This window comes from Glycine soja, chromosome 1, assembly GCF_004193775.1.
Source record: "Glycine soja cultivar W05 chromosome 1, ASM419377v2, whole genome shotgun sequence".
NCBI lineage: Eukaryota > Viridiplantae > Streptophyta > Magnoliopsida > Fabales > Fabaceae > Glycine > Glycine soja.
The window spans coordinates 36,021,182-36,039,302 of NC_041002.1; the positions used below are offsets into that span (position 1 = coordinate 36,021,182).

Below are 18,121 nucleotides of genomic sequence, written 5' to 3' on the forward strand. Positions count from 1 at the left end.
TACAACAAAATTTCTGTGGGTAGATCTCATCACATTACATATGATTAATCACAATTAATATTTCTAATGTGATTATAATTTTACTCAATTAAAGATGTTGTGACTATTCTCTAATTTAATAAAATTATATTAATCACTTAACATTCAATCTTAATAGGAGCTAAATATTTATATAATATTTTAAATAATGTAAATAAACCAAATAATATTGTATAAAATATTCAAGATAATTTCGCATGTATAAAATCATAAATCATACACACAAAACTTCAAAATTAAATAAATATTATATGCATATGATTATCTAATATTTGAAACATATAAACTCTTAACCATTAAATTTAATATGCATAAATTATTTAGTTTAGCTTAATATTGTATGCTTAAATACCAAAATAAACATACAATTAATTTTAATAAATAATTCAAGCACAACAACATGTTTACGCTTTCTAAAGGATTAATCTTAATAAATAACACAGTAACGTAACTTTACGCTTTAAAAGTTCAAGCTTTAGAATGTTAAACTCAACTTGAATGAGAGGATGTTATTGTGCGTTTTTCAAAAGCTTTAGGCCCTTTTTTTTTTTAATTTTATCACGGATGAAAACCTGGGCATATATATATATATATATATATATATATATATATATATATATTTCAGGCTTCCCTTTTACGCTTTTGATACCGTATACCTCGTTTAAAATAAAATAAAATACTGTTCATCTTTCTTTTCTATTGAACAAAACACAATAGAAGCAAGTCAGAAGCACTCGAATGACTCTCATACCAAATGTAAATTAAATAGGTATTGATCTAAACATACAAATCAATTTAAATAACATATTTAGATCAAACAACGGAAATTAAATATTACGAGCGTACCTCCAGCCATTGTACATCGAACGCGAAGCGGCGCATACACCAACCTAAAGGCAGTTTTGTTCTTTTAGACCCTTACTCGCTCTAAATAGATGATATATTTTTTTTAATAGAGAAGTGAGTTTGGTGATACAAAACTGAGAGTATCCCATCCTATTTATAGAGTCTGTCCATCACAGAGTTCAACCAACCAACTTGTTATCAGGATGTGAGATAGAAGTTATCAGTATGTGAAATAAAGGATGAGTACGTGATTTGTTACTGAAGGTGATTGCAAATATGTTGCAAAGATATGGGTTGAATGTGGAAGGAAAATGAACCAGATTCTAAAATAATAAAATTTTCCAAAATAATATAATGGGAATAAAATAAAAATAGAACTTGAAATGTAATCCATTCCAACAACAAGGTGAAGGAAATACAAAGGATTAAGTATTCTTATCAAAAAGTGTCATTTCGATAAATTATTAGTTTCGATGTTATTCTGCACATTTAAAGGGTTTTATTTTGACGAAGATTGTTTTGATAACATTGTGTTACACGTGAAGAAAGAAGTGCTTAGACTAAAGGAAAAATTTTGAATTCAAAAGGAGCAATTGTAGCAGTTTCTTAACAAAGAAATCAGACAAAGCAAGTAGCACCGTTAAATGTAGGAAGTTAGTAAATTATTATACACTTATCGAAATCTTATAATTTGATCGTTACTATTAAAAATCTATAAATAAGATATTTGACAATTATTTTTTGTTGGATTAAATTACTACCACTCAAATCCTCATACACCACTTATGCCGCTTACATGAAAATGACTCTCGATCCTAAAGTCACAATATATGTATTCATCTCAGTTTTAATAAAATTTGCTTTCATTTACTTTTCTATATTTTTCTGAACCTTTATCTTTTTTCAATCTTCATTTCTTCTCTAAATTATACTTGTATCCAATCTTCATTGCTTAATATTATCGAAATTATTACTAGAATTATTATAACATGTATGACTGAACTTATCTATAAAATTATTATTATCGAAAAGACGTTTCTATCGAAATTGTTATAAATTAAACTATTATTGAAAATGCTTCTATAAAAATTATTACAATAAATATTACTATAGAAATTATGATAACTATTTTCATCAATATTTAGACAATTTTTTTAAGTTGAAAACTATAGTTACTTGTTTGATTAAAAATAATTTACAATAAAATTGAATTTTATGTCTCACACTTAAATGTATATTTGTCAATAAAATCACTAATAAAAATTATTATTGAATAAGTAGAAATTATTTTCGAAAACTATTTATAATTTTTACTGTTAGGTTGTCACGCTGAATTCATTAGGACTAGTACATCATGTCATGAATCGTGTAGTTTGATGCTTGAAGGTTGTTCTATTAGTTGTCCTCTATGTAGTTTATGCTTCCGGACTCTAATACCGAAGAACATACTATAAAGTGTGTCTAGCATATAATTTGATGATGATGTTTAGTGCTGAATTGCATTTCTGAAGAGCATTGTTTCATTTGACAAGCTGATCGGTTGAAAACATAACATGTGAATATATGTAAATTGTCTTGCTTTTAGTGAAGACAGATTGACTTAATCAAGTGGTGTGGGGAGTGAGTGTCTGACTAAACCAGAGAAAGAATGACACGAAGGAATGATCTGGCTTTTAAAATGGCCATCTCGTGTTTCATGAATTAAAAGAGTTGATGCTAAAGATAAATAACAAAAATATGTCAATTAATTATACATTTTTAAAATTTAATTTAAATAAACTTACGTGTCAGTATAGATTGATAAGTAGGGTAAGATTGTTAATTTTGTAATTATTACTTTAAAAGACATCTTTAGAGTGATTTTTTTATTGATTAAAACTACAAAAGTTTTTATATTTTTTTTATCATGTTACAAGTTTTAAGTATTTATTAATTTTGTCGATTATTAATTTTTATCAAAAAATTTGACTGATTATTTTTAATAAGATTTTCTCTTTCAAACATTTTATTTATTTATCAGACTTAAACCTAAGACTTTGTTTAAAGATCTGAATTTAGTTTCACTTAAGGATGACAAAGTGTATTTGGACCCTATGCGTATTCACAAAAATATCAGCAAACGAAAATATAAATAATTACCCACATATTGGGGTTGAGTACAAGAGTGAGTAGTCACATGCAAATTTAGGCGGGTATAGGTAGTATAGAACCCGCCCCACCCCGTCCCGCACATACAATCCATAAAATGTTTATATCTCCCAATTCCACAGGCATTCAAAATTGTCGAAACAGGTGCGTCTGACATAGGTTATGGGGGTATTCTCAAACAAAGAGTCCTAGACCAAGAGCATGTCATTGCATACACATCAAAGCATTGGAATTCTGCACAATTAAAATATTCAACCGTTAAAAAAGAAGTTTTAGCAATAGTCTTGTGCATTTCCAAATTCCAATCTGATTTACTGAATTAGAAATTTTTAATATGTGTTGATTGTAAATCAGCTAAAGATATTTTACAAAAAGATGTAAAAAATCTTGCCTCTAAAATTTTTTTTGCTAGATGGCAAGCAATCTTAAGTATTTTTAATTTTGATATAGAATATATCAAGGGTACCTCAAACTCTCTACCTGACTATCTCACCCGTAAATTCTTACAGAAAAATGGTCATGCCACCTAAGGCAACGGGAACCTCCCTAAGGGGAGGTAGGAGCACAAGTAAAGGTTTGGCTCTACCAGAGCCAACCATCAAAAGAAGTACTTCCACAACATCTGGGTCACCAACCCAGTCTGGGTCATCTACCTAGAAAACCAAAATCGAAAGGTCATCAACCCAGGTAATATCAATCAAACCTGAGTCATCAACTCAGGAATCCCCAAAACCTGCAACCGCAAAACAAACAAAGGTCGACTATGACTTCTCAGTACAAACACTCTAGGCCCTACAAGATATGGGTCTAACTAAACTCCCTAAACTTGCCAAAAAGACTTGGGCAGACATTGCCTCAGAATCTGATGATGATTCTGAAACAGATTTACAAACCATGATCCAAAATTCCAAAACAATTGTTAATTCTAAAGGGAAACAGTTATGTTTATAAAAATAAATTTACAACTGTTTTGTAGATGGAACCAGAATATTGAGACAAAAATCCCTTCAAGGCCACTGTCAAGGCATTCCCTCCAGGATTCCATTTCAAGCCAACTGCCACCAATAAGACAAGGACTTTCTATGAGTTCATATTGATAGACTCAAACTCAGTGTCCATCAAAAATTTTAAAGACCCAAAAGATTAATCCTTAAACACTCATTCAACAATTCAAATCCTAAAAGTATTGCAGCCAAGACAACTCGGACCAAGCTTAAATCAAGCCAAGAAATTTTCTGCACCCTTTGATCCCATAGGATACACCTATTGGGATTATATCGATGCCTGGACTAAAGTATTCTAGCACCAAAACACCAGATTCAAACATTCATGGCTTATTTACTTTAAGACTAACACAGTCTACAATTTTCCCAATTGGTTTCTTCAATGGTGGGATTATTTTGGCCCAATAGCAGAAATTTTCCCGGAGCAAGTCCAACAAGGATATGCTCAATTTAACAAACTGTATAATTCCCAGGAATCACGAATTTTGGCCGATCTCAAATATTTTTCTAGTTTTGCTCTATCTTGGATTTTCTCTAAGCAATACAGGGAAATAAAACCTTCCCATCACTTCAGAGACATGCCTTCGTCAAGTGGTGGACACAATTTGATGTATCCAAAGCAGAGCCAGAGCAGGTCAAACTTTGGTTCAAAGCTCATCCAGAGCTACTCAAAGCAGTTGATCTAGAGACTTCATTATTCCTTAACCAGAAGTCCTAACTCGTTGCATTCTTAGCAAGCTCCAGATCGAAAGAAAGTCTGGCAAAGAATCTTAAAGAACTGTTACACCTTCTACAACAACAAGAAGAAGATGCAGCCTCTTCCTCAAAAAAGGAAGAAACGAATTCTTCAAAAGATGGTGATCCATTTTACCAAAACGAGGATGACTATTTTGGTGTTTCATTAAATGATGATTAATTATAATTAACTTGTACTGAAGAAATAGTTCTGGTCACGTAACTGGCACTGTAGCAATAATAAATAATTATAATTAACTTGTACTGTAGAAATAGTTCCGGTCACATAATTGGCAGTGTATCAATAGAAAACAAATTGGCTATAAAAGGAGTCCTCGACTCAGTTGTGAGGTACCCTTTATTTTCAGATAGTCAAATTTTAGAGAGAGAAGCTCTGCTAGGGAAAAAATATTTGTAAGTTTTTCTTTTTGTTTCAATAAATTAAAAATTTTATATCTCTCTCCCTCTCGACTGATCTTGTGCGGCTTTGCCGCCGCTTCAGTTTCTTCTCTTCTTCCCCTCACAGATTCTGCTCGACTTTGTCGTCGTTTCTGTTTCTTTTATGCTTCCTGCATTATAATTTCATTTACAGTTTTCTTCTCTTCTCCCCCTCATAGATTCTACTTGGCTTTACCGTCGTTTCTGTTTCTTTTATGTTTTTTTGTGTGTTAACTTTTATTACAGTTTTCTGAACTTAATAAATATTATTCTCATATTGTACATACATACTGCATTCTTACTTCCTTTCTGTCCATTTCTCGTTCCGCTGATCTCTGGTATCAGAGCCTGATGGGGAAGTAGGAATATTGTCCGTAAAGGTATATGTTAATTGATTTCATGGATCTAAAACATTGTATAAACTATATTCTTGATGATGTACAGTACGTTTGATTTAAACAATATATGTTTGAACAATACTCTTGGAAGTACAATAGTCTGATATTTTAGTTGAATGGTACTGTAGCAGTAAGACCCGTAAATGAGAAAGGGCAGTAAGGCTAAGGTGTACTATTCTTATAAAATATTGAGACATAATATACTGATGGCTATAGGAGTAGCGTTCAAATTGTATTGTTCATAAAAAAAAAGAAAAATAAAGAGTTAAAATTTTTTTATTTTTCAGATCCAAGAAATTTAGTAACATATAGCCTTATGGAAGCATTTCTATGGAACCACATGACGGAGAAGATACTAGAGGATGAATTTATCATGTCTCATCTTTTACGTTCTTTCTCCCGCATTTCCTTTCGCTCTAATTCATCTTCATCATCTTCAAATGGTTCCTCAAAACATTTAAATTTGCTTAATGAGCAAGAAAACCAGACCCACGAGGTCGCCCCAAAACATAATCTCTTCGATGAGGAGGTCTGATTCGAAGAAATAAATCAAAATATGGATGACTGGAGTATTCCAGAAATCCCTCGGGACATATTGTATGTTCCTGAGACAATTAAAGACAAACATAATTTTGATTATATAATCAAAACTATAGAAAATAATATTCCTTTAGGTCAAGACATAGGGGAAGAATTTCATCTACTTTCAAAAAACTCAATTTATGAACACAGTCGAAAATACAAATATCTGCACATAGGATGTGTAAAAGTAGCCATCAAGCCTTTAATTGATATGGGCATAGATGTTGTTGTATTAATGTGTCTTAGAGATATTAGGCACAACAAATTCAAAGATTCCTTAATAGGAACGGTAGAAACAAGCTTAGAACAAGGTCCAGTCTATTTCAATTGTTACCCAAACAAAACAATGAGTCTGATGGATAGAAACCTTCTTGACTCTCTGTTCCTAAACATCCACTTTCATGGGCTTGACATGAAGGAAGGATCAATCCCAGCTGCATTAATATATAGGATTCAGTACAAGGTCATGAACACTTGTGCATCACGAGTCCTTCTAAAACCACAAAGAGGATAGACAACTTTGTTTATCACTGATATGACAAAGGCCAATGTTTCTCTCCCAAGAACCATAAAATGGGATGAAGTGACTCTCCCTGAAAAATGGGTCATGGACAAGGCCACACCGTCATTCCCCAGACCCGCTCCAACCATAGAACAAATTAGGCAAGATAACTCCGGTAAGGTAGAAATAACCTTTAATAGGAGAAATTCCTTTTCATCAAGAATAGAAGCCTTGAGATCTTAATATGAGTCAGCGAGAAGATCTTTTTCGATAAGAACCCGATCAATCCCTGTAGGACTAACTAGATTTGAGTCACACAACCAGTTTCCTACTATAAATCTTCAAGGATTAGATACAACTTCTAGTATACCTAGAACAACATACAATCAAAAACAAGAGGACAACCAAAAATATGTGTTGATTAGCATGAGTCTCAAGGGAATTCCAAACTCAAGTACCAAGATTTTTCATCATGAAGAACCATAGGTACTTATTGATAAGTTTATACTATTTCCATGCAATTATGCAATATGAAACATGGGCTCCAACAATGCATTGACCTTGGATAGTTAAAATTTTTAAGCAATCCCCTTCCCTCTCCAGGGATATCTAAACAGGGTCACTACACCCCCCATGTACATACATAACATACATCCATCTCAATGACATCATCAACATCAACATCATCTCATCTCAATGTCATTATCACATCGACATCATCTCATCTCAATGTCATTATCAACATCAACATCATCTCATCTCAATGTCATCATCTCATCTCAATGTCATTATCAACATCAAAAATCATCTCATCTCAATGTCATCATCAACATCAACAATCATTTCATCCCATCTCAATATCATCATCAACATCACAAGCAATCATGTTCCATATATATATATATATATATATATATATATATAAACTCATGTTTGAGATTCACATTCCTCGGGTCTTCAGAAAACATAAATCACATATAATAACAATTTTGTAGTATAACGAGATTGATATTTTAGGGAAACTACTAAATTAAAGAGAATAACTATAGTACATAGAACAACTCTTAGGTAGAGTCTCCTCTATAATTAAGACTTTTTCCAAAAATTCCAATCAATACAACAACATCATTCACAGTTTTATTCATCAATAACTAATATATTGCATCACATTAGTTTAAAACACAGGTTCTCTTGAAAACTAGCATGCAACAAGGATAAACATACAACCCCATAATTAGGTTTCCAAACTCCAACTATGATATCAAAAGCTATAAACAAACCATAAACTTCTCTAGCCTACCTATGATCTCCCGTTAGCTCCTAGAAGCATTGTTTTGATATCTCTTAGGTTCATGTTTGTTGGTCCTAAAGCAGTGCTCTATATACCAAATCGAAGACAATTTAGTATAGATTTCAAAGACAGGGTCAATTTTAACATTTGGGGTCAAATACCCATTCAATTCTAAAAGGGGGGTCCACATCAAAGAGACAACATTTTGAAATTTCAATCATGTCAATGTGATTACGGTTCAGCAAAGGTCACAAAAATGAAATAAATTTTGTAAAAGGAAACTTTTACAATGTCTCATTTTCAAGGGTTTTTCAAAGGAAAAGTAAAAACAACTAATAATTGTAACCAAATCGCAAGAGATACAAAGATAGGCTCAATCTATCTAGGAGAAGGCATAGAAATCACGGTTACTTCAAAGAAACCACAAAGAAAGGGTCGAGGGCTTTATTCTCTACCGATCCCACGAGTTGGGTTTTGAATATTCTGCTCCAATTAAAGGCTTCTACTATGTGTGGTGGTCTGATAACAAATGGTGGCAGCTCGTGGTGGTCACCGGTGGTCGTGGGTAGAGGAGGAGGAGGTTCTATGGTTTGGGTGAGGGTTTTGGGAAGAAAAGAAGTGAAAAATATGTGTTTTTACACTATTGTACGTATTTATAACCTGCAAGACTCGCTTAGTGAGCTGGTCTCACTAAGCGAAATTTCACTTTTGCCGCTAAGTGAGACATTCACGCTAAGCAAAATTTCTCTGCTGGCTAGAATTGCGCTTAGTGAGTTGGTGTTGTTAAGTAAATTACTTCCTTTGGAAAGAATTGCACTTAGTTGCCTGGTGTCGCTAAGCGAGTTGTTCCAACGCAGATCAATCAAACATCACATAACCTAACATCTACACCAAGCAGTTGCACAAATATAATTCACACAACACTTCAACTAATCCAAATTAATCAAGAAATTAAAAAAAAAATATAGGAAATACATCAAACATCTTTCAGTTATCAAAATTTTAGGGCATTATAGATTGTTGTAGTTTGGTGTGGTTTTTTACTCTTGTTACAAGTTACAGATTGTAGAATGGTGATTCGAAAAATTGTTTAAATGTCACCCTCACTCTTTTGTTAAATTGTTCACTTCTATTAGAAAAAAATTGTTTAAGATGTATGATTTGATTGGTAAAAGAAGGCCTATAAGGAACAAAATAAATCTGGACAATCTTCTCATGGTCTAGTAGCGTGTGTTTCTTAAAAATAATCAATTGTCCTTGTTGAAATGTCATCATATTTGGCTAGGAGTAATGCTTTTAAGAGAAACTTGAAGCAAAAAGATTTCATTTATAAACAAAATGAGCTTTAGAGGTATTTGAGTAAAGGATGTTTTGATGGCGGTTCTAATTTTGATTTGCTTGTTTGCTGGAAACAAAATGCTTTAAGATTTCTCATACTTTCAAGAATGATTAGACATATTTTGGCTTCTCCAATTTCAACAGTAACTTAAGATAGTGCATTTAGCACTAGGTTAGGGTTATAGATTTTTCTAGAAGGTCTCTAAAGCCTGAAATGGCAGAGGCACCTATATGTGGCCAAAATTGGTAGAGGTCAACTATAAATCAATTGAAAAACCTCAAAATTACTGAAGATATTGAAATTTCATAGAAGATTGTACCAAGTATCAACTTAAATTTGAAACTTATCCAAAGTATTTGGTTATTATGTTGTATACAAGTTAATTATATTTTTTCAATGTTTGAGAATTTCAATGAAGCTCAGTAGGAGGAGGAATTGAGGGAGTTGGATCTACAGCCAGGGCTAGTTCATCATCTCAGTCATAGCCAATGTTGTGAGACTACATCTGTCGCAACCTACCCTTCGGCGGGAGGGCGACGCAAGACTCACGAGTGTGTCTTCCAAGAAAGGAAAACGCGTGGAGTCACCACCAACGTTTATTCGAGGAAAATGTCGGAAAAATCGAAAAGGTGTGGTCTATGAACTTTTATCGTGAAAGGTTCGGGAGTTGTTTTTACACATGGGAAAGGTATTAGCACCCCACGCGTCCGTCACAATGGACGACAACCTTTAATCAAATGTGCAATATCATGTTTTCAATTTATTTTATTTTCCCTTTTTTATGTTTTTATGTTTTTTATGGGTCTTTTTGTATTTTTTATCTTTTTGTGGTCGACAAGGGTGTTTCCCTCGCTCCTACGTATTCTCAATTGCGATGAGGAAATCAGACCTATGTAGTTCTTTTTGAACTAAATGTTGGTTAAGTTGTTTTTTTTTTTTTGCAAGATTGATTTTAACTGAACAAAAGTCGTTTAAGGCATTGGACCTTTAAACGATCTTTTGATTTTTGAAAGGGGGAGAAACGTTAAGGCGTTGGACCATTAATGATCTCTTGGTTTTTGCAAGGAGAGAAACGTTAAGGCGTTGGACCATTAACGATCTCTCGAGGTTTTTGGAAGGAGAGAAACGTTAAGGCGTTGGACCATTAACGATCTCTTGGGGTGGTCGACAAAAGCAGGGTTTTTGCTCCTATGTATCCTCAATTACGATGAGGAAATCAGACCTACATAGTTCTTGCAAAAGCGGTAAAGTTATGGGTTGATTTTATGCTTTTGAACGGTCCATGTTAACCGATAAAAGCAAAGAGGACCGTTTAAGGCATTGGACCTTAAAACGATTTTAAGTGACTTTTGCGGACAAAGCTTGATTTGTGAGTTGATTTTAGCCTTAGTTTCACTTTGGTTATTAATCAATTCATTCAGGGAAACTTCCAAAGAAAAACGTCCGATTGATTTTTTTGATTATTTTATTCAAAGATATTTTGATTATTTTATTATTATTTTGCTTTTTTTGGTTTAACCGATGTTACAGCGTGAACGATCGGTTAGATTTTGCTTTAACAGTGATTAAACGACATTACAACACAAATGACCGGTTGAAATTCATTTTATCATTTATTAGGCGAGATAACAGCTTAAATAAACGGTTAAAGCTCGTTAAAAATGGAAGAAAAGAAAATCAAAAGTGAACGAGATGAAGATGAAAGCAAACAAAACAAGAAATGAATTGAAATTCTTGAATTCGAACACTTACCAGTTGAAGAACGAAGAACGAACGAAGAACGGTGAAGAACGGAGGAAAATCTTCACGGATTTGCTCACGGAAACGTCTCGGAAGCGTTACGGAAGCACTTCAACTCGATTCTTCTTCACGGAAATGTGTTTTTTTACCCAAAATAGCCGAAATGCATAGTCTAGGGGTCATGAACATTTTTGAAACAGCCCCCCCTCCCCTATTTATAGGGGAAAAGGGAGGTGCTTATCGCCCAAGGCTTCTTGAGGAAGATTTCTAAGCGCACCCCAATTACTAAGTTCACCCCCCTTTTCATACTTTACGGAAAAGACGGATTCCTCCGCGATGAGTGTTAAGCCTTCCGAAGTGATCAACAATGGTCCTCAGATGAAATTATAGTGTAGCCGTTTATTTACACACACCCCACTTTGCTAAATACACTCTCGTTTCGTGTTTTTGACTGGTTTATTCCCAAAACATCTCAGAACTTTACGGATTCCACAACGATGGGTGTTAAACATTTTGAGGTGGTCAAACGAAGGTCGCATGCCGACAGACAATGGTCCCCAGACGAAATTAGGGTATGACAACATCTTTTCAGTGTTATTTGTGACTTAGTTGAACTAAATTTGTTAATTTTAGTTAGTGGATTTTGTTTTGGTTGTATGCTAATTTGGCTTCTTTTTCATGCAGTTTAAAGCCTTCTTTTCTATTTTCAAGCGAAGTTAGAGTCATGGCTAGGGTTGAATCTGCTATTCTTTTTTGGAATGTATGCCGATTAAATCTATTTTGCTATGCATCTGATATATTAAGACTTGCATTTTTGGGTTACCCTTTAATCTCCCAAGTTATGTTGCTTAAAATGCTGACTTTTTTTCTTATCATGGCGTAGTTGATATGTATGTCGAGTATTTTTTTCGTTACATGTAGTTAAATCTTTGGATCCCATACTAGACTATGTATGATTATTACCAAAGACTATTTTATAAGGAAATGTATGACTGTACACTAATACAACAAGGAAATTATGCTATTTATTTTTTAAAAATGATTATTTTATGGAAATTGATCTGGTCTTGTTATTTTGGTAGGTGGCTGGTGTTGGATATAATTGGTGTCAACTATTTTGGTAAGTAAAGAAACATTGTGTTGTATATTGTTTTTGCATTGGAATTGATCTATCGAATTTGATTTGATACAAGTTTCCCATGAATTACATGTGTGTATAATGATTTGGATTTAGTTCAATAATTATATTTTTTATAGTTGGCAACTATGGTTTAAGTTACTCCATTTGTTTTTGTTACATTCTTTCTTAAATGCTCCGTACTAGGTGACCATTGATTGGTTGTTTTCCCATTAAAGCAATGATGGAGTAACCTATTTCTAATGTTTGGGACCACTTCACAAAACTTCCTAACAAAGAAGCCAAAAATCTAACTGCAACATGTAATTATTGTGGCAAAAAAATATTTGTGGTATTAATCGTTATGGCAGCTCTAATTTACTTAACCACTTGAAATCATGTTCTGACTTTCTACATGCTATCGTCAATCACCCTAACTAAGCTGACAATGGAGCTCAACATGTTTAGATCTATTGAGAACAAGGTATATTAAATTTAGAAGATTTCTTTTAATTAAAATAGAACCACAATGACTTTACCCGTACATCATGACCATTTTATTTATTAATTTTCTAGATTGAAATAAACCTTCAACCGCTCTATTGCACTGCCAGGAGTAATCCCCCTCTATCTTGTGCAAAAACCTTTAGATCAAGTGTGACAACAGAACAACACTATCATTACGCCAAAATTCTTAGTTACCACTTTATGTGAAATCTAGATGCCACAAAGGGGGTTGCCGCCATCGATCACCACATTGTGGAGGTGGGTTTTTTGGTCGAGGAGGATTGGGAGATACTCGTGGTTGGAGTTGGGGGTGGGTTTTCATTGCTGGAAAACCTTTCAGAATTTTGTTGTAGGAACCATAAGATTTAAAGGATTTCCTAATAGATTGCATTAGTGAGTTGACACATGTATAGTGGATCAGATTGACGCAGAAGATTCATATGTTTTTCTTACGATGATGATGATGATATTGACAAAAGACTAACAATGTTTTTAAATTGATCGCAAAGAGATTATGTAAGTGTTTATGTTGGTGTTTGTTGTTGCTGATGGAATGCTGCTATGAGATGCGGTGAGGCAGGGTGCGAAATTTAGGGAGTGTATTCATGAGGGTAATTTGAAAAAAAAAATTGGGAAGGAGGAGTGTATAAGCTAAAAGGTGGAATGGAAACTGCTAAATTTGCCTGACCAAATATGGGCCTAACTAGTGTTTTAAAAATTGGCAGGACTCAATCAATCGAACCATGAATTGATCTCCTGGGTGGTTTAAGTCACTCATCAGATTAGACATGTTATCGAACCGATCAAAAGCGGTGTGACCCGTGCGACCTGGTCGGTATTACTAATAACTTAGTGAATCAACTCGGACCAGTTTGCAGGCAAATTTACCAAGGGGGTCTTATTTTAAAAACTATTTACGTATAAGGGTTTGTTTTAAAACTAATGACGGAGGGGGTCGGTTTTTAGGCGGAAAACGCCATTGCCACTGGCGGCAAGGCTCAACCCGCCATTGCCAGTGGCGGCAAAGCAGGAGAGAGGGGTGTATCGCCCCTGCTAGTGGCGACATAGGCCACGTAGGAGTGAGAAGTGGGACTCGCCCATCGTAATGGCGAGATAGGGCTAGAGGCTTGCCGCCAGAACGTCTGGCGGGATTGGCAGTGCAGTGGGACTCGCCCAGGGTGCTGGCGAGACAGCCATGTCACGTGAACCAACTTTTCAGGCTTGTAGGGCTTGTTTCTGCTCTCCATTGTTTAGGGATGCAGCATAGCGTTTAGGGATGCAGAGAGCTTTTGACCATTGTATACGCTTTTTTCCTATAAAATAAGTTGAACGTAAACTTTGGATTCACATTTCTTTTCTTCTACTACCTTTCTTTTCTCCATTCTTGAATTTCTTGAGTGTTCTGCGTGCTTGCTGTTGGTGCTTGCTCTTGCTGAGTTTTTTTCTTCCATAGTTCATAATTCCTAATTGGCTGGTAAGTGATTTTCTTAAATAACAGGTTAGCTAGATAAGTGATTTATATATTCTGTTTGTTAATATTTTTAAAATAATAGGTTAGCTAGATAAGTATTGTAAGTTTAGGTTAATTAAGATTAATAGGTATTGTAAGGTTAGGTTAGTTAGTATTATTAATAAATTAATAAGTATGCTGTTATTTGTTATTAATTTTTATGTGGTAACAGATATTTGAAGAGTAGGTTAGGTTAGTTAGTATAAAAATATTATTTAGTTTGTAGTATATATTTTTAGATTTGTAATATATATTTGAAGGTTAGTTTGTATAAAAATAAGTATGCTGTTATTAGTTTGTAGTATATATTTGAAGGTTAGTTTGTAGTATATATATGATATTTTAGTAAGCCACAGCCAAACGTTCCGACACACTTAATATTAGCCTTAGAAATATTAGGCACACACTTAATATTAGATAAGGTAGAAATATTATGTATAAATTAATATTAGCATACATATTTATAAATTTTAGGTAGACATAAATTTTTAGTTTTTATAATATTAAGCATGTTACACGTAAATAAATAATTCTAATATTAGAGATGCGTAAATTTGTTTTATTAGTGTTATATTTTTGTGTCTTATATATTTTTGTATGTTATATATAGATAGTATAGTTTTAAATAAATGAATTAATAAGTTAATATTGTTTGAGTCAATAATTTTTAGTTTTTAGTTTTTAGTTATATATATATATATATGATCACTGTTAGTTTTAGTTTGTAGGTTAATATTAATTGTTTTAGAAAATTTATGTTATTAAATATATGATAGATTGTACATTATTATAATTTTTGTATATATATTTTTAAATAATTTTTTGCATTTCAATATTTGTTTGTATTATAAATAATTTGTTAGTCCATATTTTATTCAATTATTTTGTTTAATTGTAGAAAAAAAATTATTTATTTAAAGTTTTGTTCACATGTATTTTAATTTATGTATAGAATATATTAAAAATTGGCGAGTTTGATTTTTTTCAAATTTATTGTTAGATATTTAATAATGTTTTTATAAATGTGTGTAGTTTAATTTAATTTATATTATCTACAAATAATGTATTATATTTTTTTTTTGTAGTAGCAATGGCATCTTCATCATCATCTTCATCACATGTTAACATTAAGTCTGGTCCCATCGATGCTGATGTATTATGGATGCAACCTAAACATGTTTCAGAACATGTTTGGAATGGGGAAGAAGATAGGAAATTACATATCAGACGAGCTGTCCCCACGTATCAAGGGGAAGAACAAATTCCTGAGCAAATTTTTCCTTTTCTTCTACAATCTGGTTTCGCTTGGATTATCAAGATGGGGTACTTAAAAATAAATGCCTCATTAATTAGTGCTCTGATTGAAAGATGGAGGCCAGAAACACATACCTTTCACATGAGATGCGGAGAATGTACTATTACTCTCCAAGACGTCTCTGTATTGTTAGGTATAAGTGTGGATGGTTTACCATTAATCGGTCCAACAAATCTTGATTGGGCTGATTTATGTGAGGAATTATTGGGAGTCAGACCACAAGAAGATGAAATTAGAGGTAGTGTGGTTAAATTAAGTTGGCTGGCTCACCATTTTGCCCAAATAAATAATGACGACGACGAAGAACAAGTACGAAGGTTTGCCCGTGCATGGATATTGAGATTCATTGGAGGTGTCTTGTTCGTTGATAAAAGCAGTAACAAAGTTTCGCTAAGATACCTTCAATTTTTACGTGACTTTGAAGAATGTGGCAGATATGCATGGGGAGCTGCCGTACTTGGTTTTCTATACAGAGAGATGTGCAATGCCACCGATTATAAAACTAAATCAATCGGAGGTATGTGCATCTTACTACAAATGTGGGCATGGGAACGATGTCCAACCTTGGCTCCAAAGAGGACTCCTTCCCAAGTAGAAAATACACCACTGGGGCATAGGTTAGTAATTTTTAGCAGCGTCTTTCATTTCAATAGAATAAATGGTTTTAGCATATATTAAATTTTAATCTTTGTAGGTGGCTGCGACGTGGAAACCAACATATCGGCAATGATGATGTGAGAGTTTTTCGTCGTAAGTTAGATATTATGAAACGTCATGAGGTAAGAAGATGTTATTCTATTTGTAAAATAAAAAATTATATGTGTTATTTTACTAAAATGTTCATAACTATGTTGTTATATGCAGTTTGTGTGGGAGCCGTACCCATCAACCGTAATATCACTGTTGCCTCCCGTTTGTTTAGTCGGAAGTCTCGCGTGGTACGCGGTGGTGCCACTAATTTGTTTCCAAGTTATTGAGTGGCACCAACCGGACAGAGTATTGAGACAATTTGGGATGCAACAGCCAATTCCAGAGTCTCCTTCACAACCCTTAAACATTCATGGCATAACATTGAAAGGGAAACATGACGAAAATTGGGGGCAATTGTTCGCCCCAATGATTGATCAGTGGAATAATCGCCATGCATTTAGGGTCGACGCTTATCCCCGACAAGAAGGCCTATTGAGTTTTAACTCGGACTACATGGTCTGGTATAGGCGAAAGACAAAGATGTTTGTTGACCCAGCAAATGCAAAGACGGCTACATTGGTATTTTTAAATTTTTTTCAAATTTTAACTTGAACTTTTATTTAATGATGGCCATTAATTTTCTTACCCTTATAAATGCAGGGTGAAGTTGCGGAGGCATTACAATACATGGTGTCTCCTCAAGGGAGGAATACATGCACATTTGATGATCTCGTGCCTTATGTGGAAAAAATTACAATTTTATCCGAAGAGCAAGAGAGAGTCACTGAGCCAGTGTCACATGGTCCCGCATCAGAGCGTCAATTTCCTGCACAACAGTTTCACATGCTTCAGTCAAGTATTGAAACTCAGGGGATAGACAGAAGAAGGGACATTGTTGAAGCGGAAGAATATTCCCAACAAATGGCGGAGCGTGGCCATGGAATGTATTACACGCCACAAACATTTGCTGAGTATCCGACCCAGATGTATCAATATCCTTTTCAGGGTCATCACACTGATACTTCTGCAAGCCAGCAATCGTTCGGTGGTGTTGCGGAAACACAAGCTCATTTTTCATGGCCCACAATGACCCCTTCACAGCAATATCATGGCCCAATTCCAACACCTAATGCCCCGTTAGGAACACAATGGAATGTACCGGGACAAATACCTAATACGGGTGACTTATTCGGTGTTGATTTGCGGCACGCATTTTCTGCGGAGGCTGACGAAGAAGAAGCGGGGAGGCATCGGGGCAGAAGAAATCCTGATCGCCAAGCACGAAGATGGGATCGACCATGTGGCACATCCTCACGACATCACGGACACCAAAATGAATGATTTGCATGTCTTCGTTTATTAAGCCTTTGTTGTATATTTGTAATTTGACATTCATGGCGTAATGTATGATATTCAGTTTATTAAGGCTTACTTATGGATAATATTTATGTCGCGTATCAAACTATAATAATCAATGAACCGTAAACCAAATAAAACTCAAAAACTAACCCCTAAAATAAAAAACCTAACCCTAACCCTAAAAAATAAGAACTAACCCTAACCCCTAAAATAAAAAACTAACCCTAACCCCTAACATGTTCAGAACTAAACCCTAACCCTAAAATAAAAAACCTAGCCCTAACCCTAACAAATAAGAACTAACCCTAACCCCTAAAATAAAAAACTAACCATAACCCCTAACATGTTCAGAACTAAACCCTAACCCTAAAATAAAAAAACCTAACCCTAACCCTAAAAAATAAGATCTAACCCTAACCCCTAAAATAAAAATATAACCCTAACCCCTAACATGTTCAGAACTAAACCCTAACCCTAAAATAAAAAAACCTAACCCTAACACTAAAAATAAGATCTAACCCTAACCCCTAAAATAAAAATATAACCCTAACCCCTAACATG

At 34.1% G+C, this 18,121-nt stretch overlaps 1 protein-coding gene across 1 annotated transcript; it reads left to right on the forward strand.

The window, feature by feature from the left end:
• The first annotated feature begins 16,269 nt into the window (after positions 1-16,269).
• LOC114415206 lies at positions 16,270-17,710 on the forward strand. Its single transcript, XM_028379800.1, has 3 exons — positions 16,270-16,290; positions 16,376-16,780; positions 16,862-17,710. Exons 1-3 carry the CDS (start codon positions 16,276-16,278, stop codon positions 17,540-17,542), a joined length of 1,101 nt encoding a protein of 366 aa, XP_028235601.1. The 5' UTR covers positions 16,270-16,275; the 3' UTR covers positions 17,543-17,710.
• Positions 17,711-18,121: the final 411 nt, after the last annotated feature.

Bases quoted from the DNA above. Each gene is read 5' to 3' on its own strand.
- LOC114415206 (XM_028379800.1), top strand. The intron at 16,781-16,861 runs GTATTTTTAAAT...TTATAAATGCAG, and splicing joins ATGCAAAGACGGCTACATTG to GGTGAAGTTGCGGAGGCATT.